Raw genomic sequence first — 21,877 nt, 5'->3', positions numbered from 1 at the left:
TGCATCTGGTGCATTGCAGCACAGTGGTGTATAGGATTTAACCTCAGCTGTTTAATTGTGTGTTTTATTGTATATTTTCTAAAAAAAAAAAACAATAGTTTTCAATTCACCACTATTTCTAAAACGACTTTCTAAATGCTATAGCGCAGATTATTCTTATATTATAATCTTGTCATAAACAAACATGCACATGCATGGTATCTCCAAAGAGGGAAATCATAGATAAGTAGCAAATTCAGGCACTATGGAAAAAACCTTCCAAGTGCAGGACTTTAAATACATCACATCTTTACGGGATTTTTACGGTATGTGTGAAATCATGCATAGATTCTGAAAAATAATTGGCAGTGAGAATAAACCAAAAATCAAACGGCCCCATACAAATCCCATACGCATTTTCCATGTATTTTCCGTAATCTCTATCTGAAAAAGACTACGGTGTATTTGGGTTTATCAGCAACCTCATCTGTATTTTGACTGTTTTCCCATGTTCATGAACGACTCTGGTGGCAGTGGTCCTCATCTCTGAATCATTGTCAACACTCTGCTGGGTAGTTGACATCAAACGCCTATAATTGTCAGGCAGGTTGTCCTAATTAAAATGCAGAAGGCGTCAGCCAGAGCCTCACTAGATTAATTGCTTAGTCTTTTGTGTAGTAATAGATAACATAATCGAATTCTGCCACATGTTTCTAAAGTCTAAGTATAACCCCAACCATCTCTGCTGTTTAACTCAATGACAGCCGTCTGTTGGCGGAGACTGCTGCCATGTCATGGTGGGCTGTGACTGACAGCGAAATGGAAAATAACAATTTTCTTTTCAGAGAAGAGCTGAGCTTGTGGTTAGGAAGCCTAAATCAGTGTCTGAATCGAGTGGAATGACTTCATTTGGCTTATTTCCGTGTATATTATTGTTTGGCAAAGGTCCACCATGGCAGTTTCACCTGGGGTATAATGAACGGAAGATGTACAGTCAGCTACTTTCAATAGTTTTTGGCAGCTGTGATCATATAATGAATGTATTTCAGTTATTCTCTTGATAGTTTAACTCAAGGAGAGAAAATTCAAAGAACACATTATGCCTTTTTTATAATAACGTGTAGAAATTCGTTTTTGCTAAATGTAACTGTTAACTTAAATTGAATTGTGGAGATGCAACCCAAAAGCCAATGAGCATTGATGGGCCTGATGTTCCCTTACCAGAAATCATGTGGCTCTCTAACCAAAAATTGTGCGAGCCAACTCGATTAACTTGAAATAAAATGCGGGACATACGCGTCATTATTTTTTTTTATTAAAACGCTCAAACAAAACTTAATTTTGATGAAACTATGACAGAAAATGAACACATACTAGATTATTAATAAATTAAACTAAATGTTTTACCTCTAACGGGAATAGCTGCGTGATGAAGTGAAACTAAAGGGTTAAAAACACAAACTAAAGCAGATGTTGTAGAACTTCTCAGCTAACTTACTTAAAATTTGCAAGAACTATAGACTAATACAATAACAGGCTTAAATAACCCCAAAACATAAGTCCACTTACAGTTCTGATGGACACATGTCTTATCAATTGGCTGTCCTCCAGACATGACGGACCACGTCTTAATCTCATTTCGGCCTTGTGGCGCCCGTGCACGTTCGCATTGTGAAGCGTGTCTGCACTATTCTCTAAGATGTTTTATCAACTGGTTAGTTATCCTCCACACAGTGACGGTCCGGACCACTTCTTTCTCATTTCGGCCGTGTGGCGCCCATGCCCGCTTGCGGTGTGAAGATAGTCCGTGCTGTTCTTTGAGATACACTTGACGGCCTTTTTGCTGAGATTTTTTTTTTAATGACCCAGTTAAGGCGGTAGGGTTTCCTAGCTTAGGCGGGCCTCCCAAACTGAAAAGTGCTGCTGGAAACCCTGCAATCAGACGCGTCCTCGCGTGTGACCATGCGAATGACGAGATATAGGCGCTGCGTTTGCTGCAAAAACACGCGCTATTCACCTCAAACACGTCTTCACTCAAGTTGAAAATATTCAACTCGAGCGAAAAATTTGCGTGACACCAAGTTAAATACCGCGAGTAATCTAGAGCAAGTAACGCGATGCCCCGCGTTTGGTGTGTATAGAGCATTAGAGAATAAAAAATGTTTTTCATAATAAAACAAAAAATTATCACAACATGCTTAAAGGTAAAGCGGAGGATTTTCTTGAATTTTAGAAAAGAACCCCCTTTGTCCACTTTTAAAAAAAATGCAATTGCGCAACACTCCTGATTGACAACTAGGAGGACCAATAGTCTTGATGATCCACCCGGAAAAAGAAAATCCTCCGCAATACCTTTAAGCAAGAGAGAGAGCTAATTGATACACAGTCCTAGACTAACCATATGATACATGAAGCAGTCCTATATTTTGTTTATATGCACACACTAAAATCAATCTTTACATATTGAAAACACCAGCAGTTAATTTTATTCGAAAGAGATTCCTAAAGCAGATGTCCTGTGTTTAACTGTTTGTTTGTTGTGTTTTTCAGGTAAGGTTAGGTGGCAGGACTTCGATCAGGATCTGTATGTAGGAGCGACTGTGGTGAGGCCAGGGCAGGATCCCTATGCCCGCAACAAGTTCAATCAGGTTGAGAGTGACAAACTCAGAATGGACCGGAGCATTCCTGACACAAGACATGACCAGTAAGACTCTGTCTTTTTATTTCTTTACCTTTTAGTGCTTAATCCTTCAGATTTTTTGTTTAGTTACTATTTACAACTAAATATTAAATGTTGGCTTTATCATCAATGCAATTAGTTTGTAGAATGCTGTCTGTTTGTCAAGGCCAATAGATGAATGCCAATCTATTTGAAAACAGTGTTTTTTTCAATTATATTTTCTGTTTGGAACCAAATGATGAATATGAGAAATAAGAGTTTGAGTGCTATAAATAATGCAGATTTAATATTTGCTGATTTAATCACGAAGAGAGGCCTGTCATCTGATGGGAATTCTTACCCAGCACAATAATAAAGAAATGTGCAAACTTCATCCAAAATCAGCGTAACATGATCTACATCATCTGGATTTCATTGTGTCCTAGGGTTGGCAAAGGAACATTTGTATTCAGGGCTTAAATGATTGTCAGAGATGTCAAGCAAAGATTCACACACACAACACTGAATCCTCAGATGCACTTTAATGTCTCTAAGCAGGGATGTGAATATGTATGTGCACAGTAAATGAGTGGTTTAAATAGAGAATTAGATTTGCCGTATAGGGTGCAGTAAGTGGTCTTGTTATCAGTCTAGTGCTTTATCAGTCACACTTGTGCCAAAGACAGAACGCCTGAGTGGACGTTTGATGCAACATCAAATTTCCTGGTGACCTTAATAGGACTGATAGTCCCCTGATAGAGATGTCCAGCCATCACTCACTGTTACTGTGTGTCCAGTAGTGTATTGCACCAAATGTTAAATAAAACCTTACTTTATATTAGTGCAACAATGAGCATTGAAAAATATGTGCCTGTTTCAGCACTGATGGCTGAAATACACACAAATTCCTGTTTAAAATGAGACAAGGTTATATGCATTTGACTATTAAAGTTACGTCCCCCCCAGTCTGTTTAATTGCTTCTTTGCATCAGATGAACTCTGAAGGGTGGGACATAGTCATGCTCAACAACTTCATGTAATAACATTATACATAAACATAATTTTTTCCCCCCAAAAGGTTTATTTAATCCAATGACAGACATTTATTAACACAAGCCTATCTCTGTAGTGCAGCCTGAATATGGGCGTAATCTTTGAGTTTCAAAACATTTAAGAAGCCTTTGAAATGTTACTCGGTCCCCTGGACGTAACATCATTAGAGCAGCACTTAGCTGAGACCGTATTGATTACATGAGAGAGCAAGGTTTCCATCAAACACTCATGTTACTGATGTGTTATGATGTCTTGAGAACATCACTGCCTTTGTCATGATTCAGAGAGCCGTGGTTTTTCCACACAAACACTTTGAACATCTTCACGGGAAACACAGTTCATCAATTTTCTCATCTCGCTGGGCTGATGTAAATGCTGTGGGGGTTTGGTAGTGCTTAACCGAACAGAAATTGGTCCCACAGCCTGCAGTTGTCTTGCTGTGGGCTATGATGAATTAGCTTGCATTTTTGAGAGTGTGATGGTGGGTAGAATGCAAGTAATTGCTCACATTATTTTAAAGGGGACATGTCACAAGACTTTTTAAAAATGTAAAATAAAGCTCACAAGAGCTCAAAATACCCCATAGATAATTTGTGGTAACGCGTTAAAATTGCCACTTTGTAGGTGTGAGCAAAACTGCTGTTTTGGGTGAGTCCTTTTAAATGCAAATGAGATGATCTCTGCACTAAATGGCATTGGCGTGGTTGGATAGTGCAGATTAAGGGGTGGTATTATCCCCTTTTGACATCACAAGGGGAGCCAAATTTCAATGACCATTTATGCATGCTTGCAGTGAATGGTTTACTGGGTTGATCTTTTTCACATTTTATAGGTTGATAGAAGCACTGGGGATCCAGTTATAGCACCTAAACTTGGAAAAAAGTCAGATTTTCATGATATGTCGCCTTTAAGGCTGATGGTTGTAGTTTTGAGGGAACATTTATGATTTTTCTTTCTTCTCCTACTTTGCAGCAAGTGCCATTTTTATCCATTTTAATTATCTGTTGCAATATAGTAGGTTATATAACACTTGTGGAATTTTTCAGTACACTGTAAAAAATTCACAGCATTACTTTAACTTAAAAAATTAAGGTAAACAGTTTCAACTTGAATTTGTAAGTTATGTCAACTTTTTTAAGCCAAAAGTTAAAATAGTAGGTTGAATTGACTGGCAAAACCAAGTTGTTTTAACTTCTTGCTGCATTTTTTTGTAGTGTATTTATAGGTTTATGAAAAAAACTGAAAGTGCATTGATTAACAGATGTTAAAACATTCACCATAGATATCATTGCTACTGTCTGTGGTCCTGTTAAAGCCCATGCACACCAATAATGATAACTATATGCACACTGTCTACACCAACAGACAATAACATTATTTATTTTAAAATTCTACGCTGTAGTTTCGGTCACTAATGCATAAACATTTAAATTCGAATGGGTTTTATCATTTGAAAGCTTGGAAAAAATTGCTCTAAAAGTGATCCTGATATAATTTCCCTGTAACTTATAATTATAGTTGTAGTATTGATGCTACTATTTTCTTGCTGCTACTACTAATGATTTTTAAAACCTTATCTTTACAGTTTACTGTATTATGCTTGATGTGAATGGCCCTAATATCACCCTTCATCCGAACACTTATTTTTGTTATTGCAGGATTTTAAAGCGCCTAGCATGTTCTGTAGAGATGCAGATTGTTTGGGTCGCCAGCACGTGCTTTTAACTGCTAGGTGCTGCAGTGCAAGGTTAGGCTCCCACAACTCAATGATTTACTGTTGACATACAGGAAGGATTGTCAAGGAGCAGGGCAACCTTTCTCTGGTCAACATTAACAGGTTTGCTTGGGAGATGTTTTGCCCTTAGGAAATTACCCTCCCACTGCAGAGGAATGAGCTTGGATCACCATAAAAAAATTAAAAATAGTCCTCTACAACAGTGGTTCTCAGACTTTTTCCGCGTGCGGCCCCCCTTGTGTACGGTGCATTCCTTCGCAGCCCCCGAAAGAAAATTTATGACAAAAACTGTTCTAAAATTTAACATTTTAATTAAACAAAACATTTTCATTTATACAAAGTAGTGTTGTTGGTTAGTAGCCTTATTTTTGTTTAGGTTTAATTACACAGAATTTATGATAAATGAATGTATTTTATAAAATTTCTTAAAACTGGGGCCCCGGACCCCAGTTTGAGAACCACTGCTCTACAACATGTTAATGTAAACAAAAAAGATTTAGTGTAATGTGTATGATTTGTGCTGACAGGACAGAATGTTCATTGTTGACGTGACTATGTTGTTTACTTGCATGTGCGATGACTTGCTCAGGCACTTTAAAGTTCCCGGCCTCATGAAATCCATTTCCCATCTAAAGATGTGAAAGTACAATTTATGATTTGGATGATGTTTGTTTTGATTTAAGAAAAGCCAGCCCATAATTCCAGGAATTCACATGCTCTGTATCCAAATTATCATTATGTCTTAAAATAATTTTTTGTTATGCAAACAAATTCAGCAAATTCATCTTCCTAAAACCCAAAAAGTCAGTTTAAAACATACATTTTTAAAGGTGCAGTGTGTAATTTTTAAAAGGATCTCTTGACAGAATGCAAAATAATATACAAAACTATATTATCAGTGGTGTATAAAGACCTTTCATAATGAACCGTTACGTGACGTTTTTAACTACATACACAGAGGGTCCCCTTACATGGAAGTCGCCTTAACGGAATTTTTTTTTTTACTAAGTTGTCTCCGACGATGACATGTTTGTCCGGTGGCTGCTACCGTACTCTCTATGTGTTTCAAAGCGAGGGGTGAGCAGTGGACTGAGCCGTTGGTTGCAATTCGCAACCTCACATCTAGATGTCGCTAAAATTTACACACTGCACCTTTAAGTAATATTTTATTTTATGAGGAGTTCTGATGCAAACCCCTCTTGCATGTTTTCTTGTAAATGAGAAATTTTTATCAGGATCTTATGTTTAACTTCTCTTTAATGGCAATGGAAAAGGTTATTAGTCAGTAATTAAAATGCCTTATTTTCACAAATGTCACCTTTAGTCATTTCATTGATATTTAACAAATTTGTATATCGCTGCAAAACCCTCTAAGTACATATCCAAGTAAAATTTCTACTTCTAAAAAGGTCTTTAGTCACATGTACAAAAATTTGGTCAATATCCTGATAATATATTCTGTAAACGTCCTTTAACCGAGTAATAAACCGTCATTCATTCTATTTTTCATCCGTGCATTTAGAGGACTTTGCAGGAAAATGGTTGTACTGTTTCAATCTGAGCTTTTCATATTTCTTTTTTTTAGTATAATATTTTAATATATGGTGCTACACTAATCTCAAAAGCTGACATTTTCAACTAAAAACCTATAACAGATCTTACGTCTGGACATCCGTTCATTTTTCATCACTTTCTTAAACATGACCTTTTCATGCCTGCCATTTTCAAAATCGCTGTAAAGAATCTGCACGCAGACCTTTTCTTGCAGAAGAAGCACTGTGTGTATTGGCTTGTGTCTGCCTGGCTTTTGGGAACATCACACGGTTCTGCCAACTACTGCAACTGCCACAGCAGTCATGAAGTCATCCACTCATAAGCAAAAATGTACCTACTATTGTATGACTCACACAGACAGATGTCAATTTTAATTGCGCCTAATGGGTAGTAAAATGATTGTGTAAAAAGAGCAATGAATGTCCATGATGGTGTATGCATAGACTTGTAAAAATCTGTTTGGTCTAATGTAAAAACATGCCATTTACAAATACCATTTACTGTAGGATTTTATTATATTATCATCATATTTTGCTTACAATATTTATTACTACTCACTGTCATCAAATCTTCTGTAAACATCACAATTGATGAGTTTTTACTCTGCAACTAGGACATTCATTTCCATGTAGAAAAAATATACGTTGCTATAAATATAACTATATGCTGCTATGCGAAACAGCAGTATGTTTAGCTGATGTCCAGGATCCACACGTGTGAAATGCAAGGAGGGGAAGTTGTACCGAGCACATACTGTTTGACATGTTGGCTAGATGTATATCACATTAGCTGGATTTCTGTTTTAGTCATTTGGCAGTGAGTGTTTCTGGCACAGCTTTAAAATATTGTCGATGACCCCTATAGGGCAGTTTATGTCATGTGGTTGGACGGAAATCAGATTGGATTGTAAACAGATTTGTTTTCGGGACCGTAGCATGTGATTGAACTGAACAAAAACAAGCTGTTCAGATCATATCACAAAGTTTTCTTTTATCTCTTGCCTTGGGTGGTTGTGGTTATGGTGAAAGCTTTAACTGATTCACAAGCTTTCATTCCCGAAAAAATGAGTTGTTAACAAATAATTTTTGTCTGCTGGAAAATGTTATTCTTTGGCCACTAAAGAAAATTCAGATTAAACACTTAACAATTATGAATGTTTAAAGTCTATTTTGGGGTTGTGGAATGAGAAGGGTCTGTTTAAAGGAGAAAAGCATATTGCATTTATCTCAATACGTCTTGAAGGGAATGCTTTAGCAGCATCTCTTTAGGTAATTTAATGCTAATGGCTATTTTACGCGACAGTTTTATGTACTGTAAGCTATGGCTTTGTTTACACTGCCTTGAGGATTGTGAGTGTTTATATAGTTTTTGACCGTGTCAATATCTGGTAATATTGACTCGTAAGAAAGTAGGCATCAATGGCTATGTTTACGTGCACACAATTTTGTCAATCGACTGAATTCAATACGATTAAATGTCATGACATTTATTTACAACAGTGGTCATGGACAATTCCGCTTCCAACCTGTAGGGGAGCAAAGAGCAAAAACTCTAGTGTAGAATAGGTTATTTGCATTTTGCGTGGGAATAGAAACTCGGATTAATATCCATTAAGCCAAGACTCATTTATGTGGTTAAATCTAAATGGAACGGTTTTAACAAGTCTATCTTACAGCTATCTGATCAGAGAAGTGACCAGGTGTAAAAGGCCCTATAATGACTGCTGGAATGTAAAAAAAGTGAATTGTTAAATAATGTGAAATAAATATAGTAAAAATGACATTCTGAAAATGTAACTTGGTGAGATGCAATGGTGAGAAAAATGGCAAAATAATTAGGAAAATGATTAACACATATTCAGTTTTAGAGTTTTTCATTTTATTTGCCTTCGGCCAAGAATTTTCCTTATTATTTAAATACATTAAAAAGATACCAATATTTTTGGAAGTAGAAATGCTTTTTCTTTCTGTTTGTCTTTTTTATATTTTAATTCATTTTCTGATCAGACTGATTTATAAGCGTGGTTTGGTATACTAAACACATTGTTTAATGCTTAGCATTCAGTATAATACATAGGAAACACTATCAGTAGTACATTGTGCAGTAGTCTGTATGTCCTGCAACAGAACTAAAACCATCAGATTTTTGCTGCAGGTCTGAACAAATCCCACATGTTGGTTTTCTCCTGGAGATCTGCTGATGCTGCAGATGACATTATCGTTGTAAGTCGTCTTAAGGCTGTTCTTTCACCATCCACTGGGTGAGCAGTTCACCACAGGAGACTCATAAGAACAGGAGAAATTTTCTTTAAACAGCCGTGAGGCCTTTTCAAAGGTCAGAACCTTAGCGTTTGTTTGTTTGTTTGTTAGAATGCCAACCTTTTGTATAGTTTCTCTTTAGATTTCTGCGCCATTAACTCGTATATAAATATTTACCCAGAGCTGAATGTATCAAGCACATTTACTGAATTTTAGTCTTAAATCCATTTGTAAGAGATTTACCCATGCTGTTAATAAGAAACACATGCTCCTTGTTTACTCTTGGGAGCCTCTGCTTCTGTTTTGTTGCCCCTGATGGCAGAAGGCCATGTGTCTTAATGGAAATGTTTTTTTGGCGAGGAGGGTTGTCTCACAGAAACCGTCGACTGTGTCTGTTGTCCAGACCTCGCCGCTGCTTTCATTAAAACAGCGAATGAATAGCATCGTTATACATTTACATTTATGCATTTGGCAGATGCTTTTATCCAAAACAACTTTTTTTTTTGAAGTGCATTCAAGAGATACTTTTAATCGGTATGCATGTTCCTCGGGAACTGACCCACAACCTTTTGCGCTGCTAACACAATCCTTTAAGCTACAGGAATATCACTTGTTATACATGATTTAAAAAAATTAAGTGAATTATATTATGCATATTAATCAATTCTGTCTCAAATGCTAATTTAGCATCAACTGGTAATTAACTCTGTGGTCCTTTAACATTGAAGGACACATGTATTAGGAGCATACTGTAGGAACATGCTGACATCAAACATTTCTATTAGCCGTTGGCTGCAGATGTTACACTGAAAGTGTTTGAGAGTTAATTTCGTGCCATGCTGGAAGGTTGGGAGGCCAGTGAATGGAAGTGTGCCAATGGGATATGCTATAAAAACACTTGTCTTCTAGTCAAAGAAGCCATTCTATTAATGACCTACTGTACTGCACGATTAATCCAGACCTCCAGCAAACGTGTGCCGACCCCTTAATATATAACTGGAATGTCTGAGAAGATACTGTAGTTTAAATGCTGGTGGATTAAATGTTTTACAATACCACTTTGAAACAATTCGTAACCTGGGTCTCTTTATCAGCATATCTGTATGAAACACAAAACTGCAGTTATTTGCAAACTAATTTTATGTAGCTGCTTTCTGCTATGCTACACTACGCTATGCTACTCTGCAAGGTGATCACACCATAATACATGGACATGACAGGTACACGCTAAAAGTTTTATCCGGGAAAAAAAGTAAAATATTCTGCCGTGTTTGTTCCGGCAAAGTAAAAATTTAAATATTTCAACATAAATCAAGTTGCTGATATTTTACTGATATATTAGAGGAAAAGCCATCTCTGCACCAGCATTTAATCCCTTCAGGTGTTGAAGAGCCCTGCTATAATTTCAGCACAATCACACATACTCCGTTTGCGGTGCGTATTTTTGCATCTGCAACGGACCGCAAACGTATACTGTGTGAAAGCTCTAACCTGTTAAAGATGGAATACGTAAAATTTGCCACTAGATGGCGCCAAAACGGCAATATTAACAAATGACGTTGATTAATGACGCTCTGAAGCAGCGTGGAATTATGGGATTTGTAGTCTTTAACTCAACCGCTGATGGCCATTAATCAGATGCGAACGAGAAATCACGTTGACGGATAAGGTAATTAAGTCTTATAAATGTTGCGTTTGATGACATCGTTTTATTTCAATATAAAATGTTATATTTGATGTTTAAAACGAAATTGTACAGTATGAGTCCAAATTCGTGTGTTAACGCATACTTCCGCATTTGTACACAACACTGTTGTCATATGCTTTTTACATCAGTAAAGGCGGTAACATAGGGTCACGTGGATATTAACGTCATTGACAGGAGACTGCACTGCCCCGTGTCAGTGTTTTGAATGGCAATTTTCTCAGGATTTACAAGTAGTTGAAAACATTACAGATATTGATAGTAATCAGTTGGAAAAAAATGTAAAACACTGGCCTAGTGGTTTTTGGATATTTTACTGCAAATATCTTACAAATTGCACCTTTAACATGGGCACGATAAAAAAATATGCACCGCAAACGCACTGCATACGGAGTATGTGTGAAACAGGCGTGACTGGAGGCTCTCCGCAGTTTGAGCTTTCATTGTTTTAACAACAGATGATTCCCCAGATGTAATAAATTGACATGATGTTCCCCAGATGATCGTCGCTTAAAACATTACAGATGAAATCTAGATGACAAGTTAAAATTCTAAGCAACTGTTGAACAAGCTACGAACTCTTCATCATCCTTAGCAGCATACACATGCATTCCAGGTCATCTTCTTTCTGTCTACAGATGTGATGTAACAACGCAATAAGTTCATAAAGTTCAAGTTATTTTTCCTGTGAAATCCAACCTAACCAAAGCTTACTGTTCTGAATGGTGTTAGGTAAGGGACAGTTTTGTTGGTTGTGCGGTTGGTTGTTTTGATATTTGTCCCGCCCCCTCCACTTTGATTGGGCGGCTGAGTGAGAAGTGACATTGACGAGCTGAGGGTTTCACTCAAAGTTGAAAATTGTTTAACTCTTGGTGTTGAGCACGGAAAAAACGCAGAGTGTTGGTGCTCAGTGCGGACAAAACCAACCAGCTGCTGGCGTTTTTGAAAAGCGCGGTACTTCCATTGAAAACATACGCCAGCCGTAACCATCTTGGTGTGCACGCCCCCTTACAGATTGCCGTTTAAACACTTGTTTCAGCTAAGCTTATGTTTATTTGTTTATTTGAAAAGGATCCCCATTAGCTGACGCCGAAACGACAGCTAGTCTTCCTGGGGTCCAAACAATGCATACAACATCCAGTAATTACAATCACAATTACTTCCAAATATATCATGATAATAAATATTAAAAAACAACACAACACACAATCAAACCCTACTCAACCAATCCAAAAAATATTATGATGATGAAGACAAATACACTCTTAGGGGCCAGTCACACCAAAAGCGCTTTAAACGCTTGCAAACGCAAGGCGCGACACACTGCCTTTTTTAAAAAAAGAGCAGTGTGACGCGGCTTTTCATATTGCTAAGCAACCACCGAGTCAGCTGTCTTGTCAATCAAATATTGAAGCGTGAGCGCTCTTTTGCTGTTAACTGTCATATAAGCAGAAACGTTAAAAAGAGGGTGCTTGCTCTGACCTTGTTTGAGGATGAGAGGTGCACAAACACGCAGGAGAGAGTGAGCGAGTGAAGTCCGGTTCTTCAAAGCAACTGTAAACTTCACTCACCACACCGTAAGGCCCGCCTCTCCCCTCATTCGATTGGACAATGGAAAGACGCGAATGACGTCTGGCGCTTCTCCGCTCTCAAGCGCTCCTTCAAAAACGCGTGCGCGGCAGGCGGCAAAAAAACGCAAGGCGCTCGGCGCGCATAAACAGCGCGCAAACGCGCCCTGCCTATAGAATATCATTCAAAAAAGGCGCCTGCAACTGCCATAAACGATTTTGGTGTGACTGGCCCCTTAGTCTTTTTTTAAAACCAGTTTTTCTCTTCATTTCATGAACACCAACAGGAAGATTATTTCATAACACAATTGACCTATACAACACAGTTCTCTTCATAGAATCAGATTTAGGTAGGGGTAAAAAAATCTGTCTACTATTAGCCCCTCTTGTGTAATGTAAATGCATTTCAGAAGTGTATATTATTTTGTCATAAAGGAATATAGGAGTCTGAGTGTTAATGATTCTATAAAAGTATACCAACATATTAACAGATAGTCTCTGCTTGACCATCAGCCAAGCAAGACGTTCATGCATCTCTGCTACACTAGTTGTCAAAGAACACCTTAGAACAAGCCTTGCAGCCTTGTTTTCAGCCACTTGTAATTTTTTAAAATAGTCATCAATGTGACTAGTTGAATATCGTCAGCTAGTGACCTGTACTACAGGATGCTTTGACCCTGATTTCCCAGCCAGGCGTTCCAGAGACCACAACACCATAGACCACAACATCAATGGCATCGGTGCAGAATTTTTTTTTTGTTGTGCTCTTATCTTTGACGAGAGGTGCTAGAAAACTAGCAGATTAGCCACATGGCTGTCAAATTAGAACCTTAAGGGTATAAACGGCATGCGTGTGGTTTAAACCTTTTTTTAATGTAAAAGTGTGTGTGTTTGTGTGTGTTTGCAGAGATGTCTGGAGAGTTTAGGCATGCATGGCCTCCTGTCTATCTCAGCCCTAGAGAAGCATTAAATCAATGTGTGCTGCGCTGCTTTGAGCTCCTCTGAGGGTTTAAGGCTTTATTCAGGTGTAGCAGCGCGAGAACAAATTTTCGCTGTGTTCTGCCGAGCTTCTTTTGACTGCATGATGTTTCTCGATGCAAATTTTACTGACATCAAAACAAGCGAAACAGACATCCAAAGGTTCTCACTTTGTTTTGAATTTGTCAGCTTGATTTGTACATTTTCTGGAAAAGTCTATTTGGTGCCATGGCAGGACGTTGCAGGGAAGATTTTTACATTTTATGACTGCGTCTCAATGTTCTGGGGGTTTTAAGGCGATTGTTTACATTTACATTTTTGCATTTGGCAGATGCTTTTATACTTATAGTGACCTATTTATTTTATCAGTCCATATAACTAATTCCCTGGGAATCAAACCCATGACCTTTGCTGTTAACGCAGTACTCTGCCAGTTGAGCTAGAGGCCCACATTTAAAATCCCATTGCTGTTTTTATTTTTGTAAATGTGTCCTAATGTATCTTTTTCTTATTCCTCTCTCTTATTCTTCTTTTAGTTGTCGTCACAAACAGTGGAAAACAGATCTTCCCGCGTCCAGTGTGGTTATCACTTTCCATAATGAGGCCCGTTCAGCCCTGCTGCGCACTGTGGTCAGGTGGGACGGCTCGCTTTAACATGTTTATGAAGTCTGGTTATGAAATTCCTCAATATACACAAACATGTAATTCTCCTATCCCTGCCCACAGTGTACTGAAGAAAAGCCCCCCAAATCTGGTCAAAGAGATCATCTTGGTGGACGACTACAGTGACAACCGTAAGCCCCCTTAAAGGTTTTTTTTGTGTGTGTGTGTGGTCAGTGCTTTACTGTTTTACCCTAGGCAATTTTCGCTAAGCACACTCTCTTATCATCTTCTTTGTTACCGTGAGTTACATCCAAATAACATTACAAACCAGCAGTGCAAGTGGAATTTGATAAGGTGCTTGGTAAAGTGTGTCATCATTGGTTCCTTCATTTTATCGTCATGGTAACAGCTGTACTCCTGACTCCCTCATCCTACTCATTCTTTGGTCTTCAGATGCCAAGATTGTATTTTCACACATCTTCACAAGTCTTAGGCCTTGAGGCAGAGCTTCCCTGCCTCATAGTGGTCCACTGCAGAGAGCATCACTTTACTAGATCATTTTATTCCACACACTGTTCGTTTCTTTGCTATTTGGCCATAATGTTCATTCAGAACTCTTTGTCATTCATTGTCATTCATCATTTTCATAATACTGTAGATGCTGTCTGTGAATATTGTATGCACATACACTTGAGCTGATACAGTGTTGTGTCTGGACTTGCAGCTGAAGATGGTGCCTTACTTGGGAAGATCGAGAAAGTCCGAATCTTGCGGAATGATCGGCGAGAGGGTGAGCATTTATAAATACGGTCTGAATTGGAAGAATATTTCAAATTTTACTCTGATCATTTATATTTAAAAAATAAAGGTGGGGTTATTAGATGCAAAACACGCTAAGTGCGTCTGACAGGATTAAGCTAAGCGTATTTGAAGCAAAAGTATTTGATGAACATATAATATGTGCAAAAAGAGCGTTTGGTTAGTATAATTTAGGGCTGCCTAATGTTTGCAGAATAGAAGTTTTTGTTTACATAGTAAATGTGTGTGTGTGTGTAATGTGTATAATAATTATGTATATATAAATGCACACGCATGCATGTATATATTTAAAACATATTTGCATGTGTATAAACATTTGTATATTTACATATGATAAATATTTATATTTATATATGATATAAATTATATCAATATATTTCCTTAAAAATATACATACATGTGTTTGTATTTATATATACATCATAATTGTTGATGTAGGCCTACTGTGTATAATAATTATGTAAACAAAAACTTTTAATCTGCAAATGAATAGTCGTGACAAATCATTAGGCAGCCCTAATATAATTCTGATTTTTGACGGAGGTGGTATTTAGCGGCTTTTGCTTCTGAGCTCCTCATATTATGTTAATATTAATGTATAATGTACTCACATTTTTGTTTTAATTCAGATTGATACAGAGAAGCAGATTTTTATTATTAATATTCGCTGTGTATGGGTTGTAATGGGTTACCTTATACTTTATATGCAACTAAAGAGAAAACAGAATGATACAGTATCAAATGATGTGAGCTGGTATGTGTTTTAAAGAGCCACTGGAAAACATCTGTCAAGCTAAAAGTGCTGTTTTATAGTTAAAACTTCACTTACTTCATTTGTTACCAAAACGTATTTTATTCAAAGCTAAACTAAAAAAGTAAAAAAAATTCTTTTGTAATTGCTTGATGGTAATAAAATAAATTGTAAGTTTAAGGTCACAAATGATGCTCGTATAAGATTTGCATCAACTTTTGCATTAGGATGACTCCAAAATAAAGCGATTGGGGTACATCAGAATATATACACTGTAAACAAAATGCAGCATGAATTTAAAACAACTTGGTTTTGCAAGTCAATTCAAACTGCTATTTTAAGTTTTGTCTGTGAAAAGTTGACATAATTTATAAAATCAAGTTATAATTGTTTAAGTAACATAAAAATGTGCATATGTAGTAATGCATTATAATACATTAGTCATACAGGTAATCAGGGTTTCACGCAGCACTTTGCTGTTCAGGCAGCCCGCCTAAGCTGGGAAACCCTACCGCCTTAACTAGGTCGTCCAAAAAAAATTTGCTGCACAAAAGGCCGTCAAGTGCATCTCGCAGAATAGCGCAAACGCGCTTCACACCGTGAGCGGGCACGCACGCCACACGGCTGAAATGAAAGACGTGGTCCGTCACCGTCTGGAGGATAACTAGCCAGTTGATAAAGCATCTTGGAGAAAAGCGTCGACGCGCTTCACACCGAGAGCGTGTTCGTGTGCCACACGGCCGAAATGGTCCGTCACTGTCTGGAGCATAGTTGATAAAGCGTGTGTCCGTGAGAACTGTAAGTGGACTTATGTTTTGGGTTTATTTAAGCCTGTTATTGTATTAGTCTATAGTTCTTGCAAATTTTAAGTAAGTTAGCTGGTGATTTTGTTGTTTGAGCAACCTGCTAGCTAGGTTGCACATGCCTGTCGATTCGATATAATTGTTGAGCGCTCTTGCTCACGTTATTTATGTGCATTATTTGCATGCTACAGTAGATGCACTCCTTTAAGATAATGTAATTAATAGCGGGAAATAATCCGTTTTTACAATCTTCGCGCTGTCTATGAACGTTCGCCAGACGTTCTACAACATCTGCTTTAGTTTGTGTTTATTAACCCTTTAGTTTCACTTCATCACGCAGCTATTCCTGTTAGAGGTATATTTTAAAAACATTCATTAATAGTCTAGTATGTGTTCATTTTCTGTCATAGTTTCTTCAAAATTAAGTTTTATTTGAGTGTTTTTAATAAAAATATTTTCATTTTCATCATGACGCGTACGCCCTGCCGCTTTGATTACACGCCCCCGGACCCGCCCAACCTTACCACCTTAACTAAGAAATTTTCTGCGGGAAATCCTGCAGGTAATATAGTTTAAGTTGCAGTGATGATGTGAGAAGAAAAATATGTTTGATCTACTGGCTCTCATGTAGTCAGAGCAGCTCACATTACATTAGTAAGCAAATGTTAACCAGAATGTCCTAACCACACTTTTTCAACAAAGTTCACTGGCTCCAAAGCCCTGAAATTAAAAAACTGCACAATAAACTTGTACTTTTACATTGTAGTTGGGATCAGCTTTTCTCTGTTTAACATCTGCAGTATAAAGAAAAGCATATAGTTTTGGATTTGTTTTAAGATTGCATCTGTGATATATCAGCATTTTAGGCTCAGTCCTCTGTGTATTTGATTTCAGGCTTAATGCGGTCTCGCGTCAGAGGGGCAGATGCAGCCACAGCCAATGTACTGACCTTCCTTGACAGCCACTGCGAGTGTAATGAGCACTGGCTGGAGCCCCTACTGGAAAGGGTTGCTGAGGTCAGCCATGTTTTTTTCACTTTTTGTATTTTCTCTCACACACAGGCGCTCACAAACAAGCACAAAAACTCTGGGTCTTACAAATTATCTTTTGGATTTTGGAGCCTGTAATCAAGTATGCTTATTACAGCAGTGGACGTTTTATTGCTCAGTGCGACTGCAAACATCAGGCCAGAATAGTAAAACAGAAGCAGTGATGAAAAGTTTCTTTAGTCAAACTTTTTCAAAGTGCAAACTTTACTCACAGCGGCCTGTCGTCTGACCTGTTTGCATCCCACCCTGCTGTATGTTGCCAACAATTCTCAAACAAGCCATAAGGAAAAGTCAGGGATGTAAACTAAACGGTCCAACGCTGTGTACATAAAACATACAGAGATAAGACCTCGGTGTATGTGTGCGCAGGTGTGCTGAATGCAAGCAGTTACGCCCAACGACAAATGTGCAAGTCCGGTTTGGTTCAGGATCATAAGTTCATACTATCACACTACTGCATACTAATCCAACACCGACCGTAAAGGAATGTTTGCTTTTGGTTCCTTAGGCACACGCAATTACAGTGTTTGATGTCCACTCAGTACAGTAAGATAAAAGAAGGCAGCTGAAATTGCAGGCATAAAGGTTGTCAGAGGTTTCATAACCTCATTTATATTGTGAGATGTGTTCATTTCCAGTTGGGTAACCCAGAAAAGATAATAATCAGATTGTGGAGTTGGTGACCCCCGAATTTATCAGAGCATTTCATAATGATGTTTATATCAAGTGCATTAAGCATTGCCCTGCTTACGCTGAACTTAAAATGGGGTCTGGAACTGTCACTGCTTATGAATGCTGAAAGTAATTGTTACGGTTTTTCAGTTTCCCTCATTGAAATCCAGGTTATTGTATTAAGAGCATAACAGTTTAAATGAAGAATGTCTTTTTAGATCAAGGGCCAGATTTACTAATAGCGCAAACCATCATTTTGGCATTAAATGGGATGTACTAGAGACACGCAGTAGATAATAAGCGCTGAAAATGTTTGGTCTAATTATTTTTAAGACTGACCTTATTGCATATGCATTTCTAGGAGTTTCTCTTTCAGACACAAAATTTATTGGAGAAGAGTATTTAAATGATTCATGTAATGCGATTTACTAATGTTTGCGCTTGTGTCGTTACTGGTATTTGCGCCATTGTTTAACGGATGATAGAAGAGGCATCTCAGAGATCAGAGAGCGTGTGGTATAGGCAGAAGATTTTTTTCAACACGTAACAGTTTATTTGGATGACAGAGGAATATATTATTCAAAATTATTGTTTGCCAAGTTTTTTTTTATTTGCTGTAGGAGTCACACAACACAGAATGTTTCAGTGTCTTTTCAGTGTCCTATGGATTTGTTAGCTGGGAATTCACACCCTGAATTTTTACCTGTAATGACTTTTTAGTAAATACTGTAACCCTCAGACTTTTTTAGCTTTTTCTCTGGAATTATTTTGGAAAAATCTGTGGAATTCTAAGGAATGATTTTAAATGTTTTTAGAAAATATTAAAGAATTTAAGCTGTAAATATTACAAAATTGCATCTAAAGTAATTACTTTTTAAAAGCTTACAATGAAAATGAATATACCAAACCATTTAGTCCTTTAAATTAAACTGGACCAACATGAACCAGATTATGTGCATGTCAAGAATTATAGTTTGTATATAAAATGACATATATTATTGTTTATAGTGTTTTATATTATAGCAGAATAAAAAATATGTGCTTGTGTTAATACGTTTTCATTATGAATTAAGCACATATGAAGATAATTTCATCATTTTTACAATGCAATGTAAACTTTATATTAAACATAACAAGAGCATTCATCTTGTAAACGAATTTGAAATGATGATGTGCTGCTGGGCATTAAATCTGCTGGCGCGGATTCCGTTTGGCCCTGTTTACCACTCCCAGTGGCACTTTTTTGGAATTGCGCTCTCATGCTAATTTGCCCCGTTTAGTAAATCCGGCCCTATCGGTTTTTGCAAAACCTGATGATCTGTGTTGTTTTTGCATGATTTGAATATGTTTTAAAGAGCATCTTGTGCACTTCAATAGAAACAAATGTACTTGACCTAGACTGTTTTAAGTTTAGTAGATCAGAACAAGAGTCAATCAATAATAGTTTAGTCTGACATTAGCCACTTTTCCACTTGTTGCAGCCACTTAGTAATAATCAGGTTCATTTTTTCCACATTTATACAGTAACAGAATTCACCTAAATGAAAAACACATGCTGGCTATGGCTCCAAATACACTCTGTAGAAACTTGGAAAATTCTGTATGTTTTTACCTACTGATCTTTCATGGACTGAATTTATATTCTAATGTTATAATCTGATTTATGTTATAATGTACTTTTCTATCTAGTTCACACCTCCAAAAAAGAAAATTCTGTCATAATTCAGTCCACATATTCATGTCATTCCAAACCCATATCATTTTTTTCTTCACTGTCTCTTTAATTCAGAGGTGTGGGTATTATTAGGTTTCTTTGATTTACTTGAGGTGTCCTAGAAGTGTCACAATGAATAATGAGAAATGAGTAAGAAGCAATATATTTGTATTGGGTGTTAAATGCTGCTTCTGAACTCTCTTTTTCTTGGGAATTATCTCATATTCCTTTACCTGGCTTGAATGCTTCAGTGGTGTGTCAGCGAAACTCACCAGATTAATGGGATTTTCATAGGTATTGCTTGCTGATTCGTCACAGCAGTTCTGTGGACATTTACCAAGTTTCTCCATCAGCACTAGGACTTTCACTTTAATTCTGGTTTTATTTTTATCGTCTTTGATAATAACGTCAATGTAATGTCTTTAAAGAACATGCTGTCTAGATTACTGAACAGATTACATTTGTTGTTCTTTAATGTATTTTTGTGCTGTCTTTTTTTATTGAACTCTGCTTTAGATCATTTGGTTTTATTAATATTCTTTCGGCAGGATAAGACTCGGGTCGTTTCACCCATCATAGATGTCATTAACATGGACAATTTTCAGTATGTTGGAGCGTCTGCAGATCTTAAAGGAGGTAAATCATTTGTTTTTGCATTGCTGTGGAATATTTGTTTGTATGGTGTATATAGATGCTAAGTGTGAAGCAACAATATGTTTATAATTCAATCCAATCAGAAGTGATCATCTAGGTATCAGTCTAATAGCAGTAGTCAACATGTTGTCACATTATTGATTACATAAATATTGATTTGAATGATTGATAGCCTTGTTTGTGTTTAGAATGATGGAGTTATTGTACACAATGTGGCAAAAGTATATGTAAAAAATGTGGAAATAGTATTTCCTTGTTTGTTCCACTGTGTTTTATACAGCAGCATGGGTTATAAATATCATCTTATTTATATTGTCTCTTTTCCAGCACATATTGCTGTATTTAAACGAGAGCTTTGTCTGGCTGTTAACCAGCATTCAGATGCTTTAAGACATATGACATGTCTCTGTACTGTAATGGCCTGTTTGGCATTTTTACCCTCTCTCGGTGCAGTGGTTTACTGCATACTGCACAGTTTATATTGTATGCAGTCTATTTTTATTATGTGAGCCATTGTCTCATGCAACATTACACACTTTAAACATTAGAATGCTTTATTGTAGTGACGTAATCTCAATATTGAATCGTTATTTATGGTGCTTACAAAGCAGGTTTTTTTACGAAATGTTCACGGCTTACGGTACATTTGGCAGATATAGTTGGTCATTCTGTATTTCATGCATATGCAATATTTGGCATACATGGTGCATGCTGGAGCAATACAAGTAGCATGCTGCTCTCAAATGGCAAATCATCAATATGCTTCCCTCTTCTGACACATGGCTGGTTTTTGTTTAGCCAGGGTATGAATCAGACTGGTTTCCATTCTTTTTTTTCTAGGTTTTGATTGGAATCTAGTTTTTAAATGGGACTACATGACCCTGGAACAAAGGCGGGCTCGGCAAGGAAACCCCATTGCTCCTATCAAGTAAGAAATGTATCTCTAAATATCTCTGTTGCAAATGCTTTGGACTGTGTGATGGATACGGGTGATTCTCACGAAAACTTTGTTTTAAAAATGTCAAGCATGAAAATGTAAAAATTGCTTAAATTTACTTTTTTTCCCACCAGACATTGAAAAACAAAGTCTGGAGTAAATGGGAACATTAATTTAAAAACTTTTACTTATCATTTAACACTTTTTGTAACATAATTGAAAAAATTAGTCCTAAAAAATCTCAGAAAACAGTCAGAAAACATCAACACTGACATATTTTCAAAATGACATGACAAACCTGAAAGAACATAATTTGGAGATTCTGCACATGCATTTAAAATCAAAGTATTATGCTTCTATTAATTAAATTAACATTTAATAAGCAT

At 37.0% G+C, this 21,877-nt stretch overlaps 1 protein-coding gene across 2 annotated transcripts in view; it reads left to right on the top strand.

Moving 5' to 3' along the window:
* The window catches only part of galnt2 (UDP-N-acetyl-alpha-D-galactosamine:polypeptide N-acetylgalactosaminyltransferase 2), an 80,601-nt gene that overhangs the window by 45,931 nt on the left and 12,793 nt on the right, over positions 1–21,877 (top strand). For both annotated transcript variants that reach the window (XM_055169769.2, XM_055169770.2), the window contains exons 3-9: positions 2,530–2,683; positions 14,026–14,124; positions 14,216–14,283; positions 14,817–14,882; positions 17,360–17,481; positions 20,449–20,536; positions 21,395–21,482. In XM_055169769.2, the coding sequence (XP_055025744.1) occupies positions 2,530–2,683; positions 14,026–14,124; positions 14,216–14,283; positions 14,817–14,882; positions 17,360–17,481; positions 20,449–20,536; positions 21,395–21,482 (685 nt within the window). The remainder of the gene's footprint in view (positions 1–2,529; positions 2,684–14,025; positions 14,125–14,215; positions 14,284–14,816; positions 14,883–17,359; positions 17,482–20,448; positions 20,537–21,394; positions 21,483–21,877) is intronic.

The sequence above is a fragment of the Misgurnus anguillicaudatus genome, chromosome 11, assembly GCF_027580225.2.
Source record: "Misgurnus anguillicaudatus chromosome 11, ASM2758022v2, whole genome shotgun sequence".
In the NCBI taxonomy this organism is placed as follows: domain Eukaryota; kingdom Metazoa; phylum Chordata; class Actinopteri; order Cypriniformes; family Cobitidae; genus Misgurnus; species Misgurnus anguillicaudatus.
Note: the sequence above shows the minus strand (reverse complement) of the source record. Positions and strands in the feature narration are given on the sequence as shown.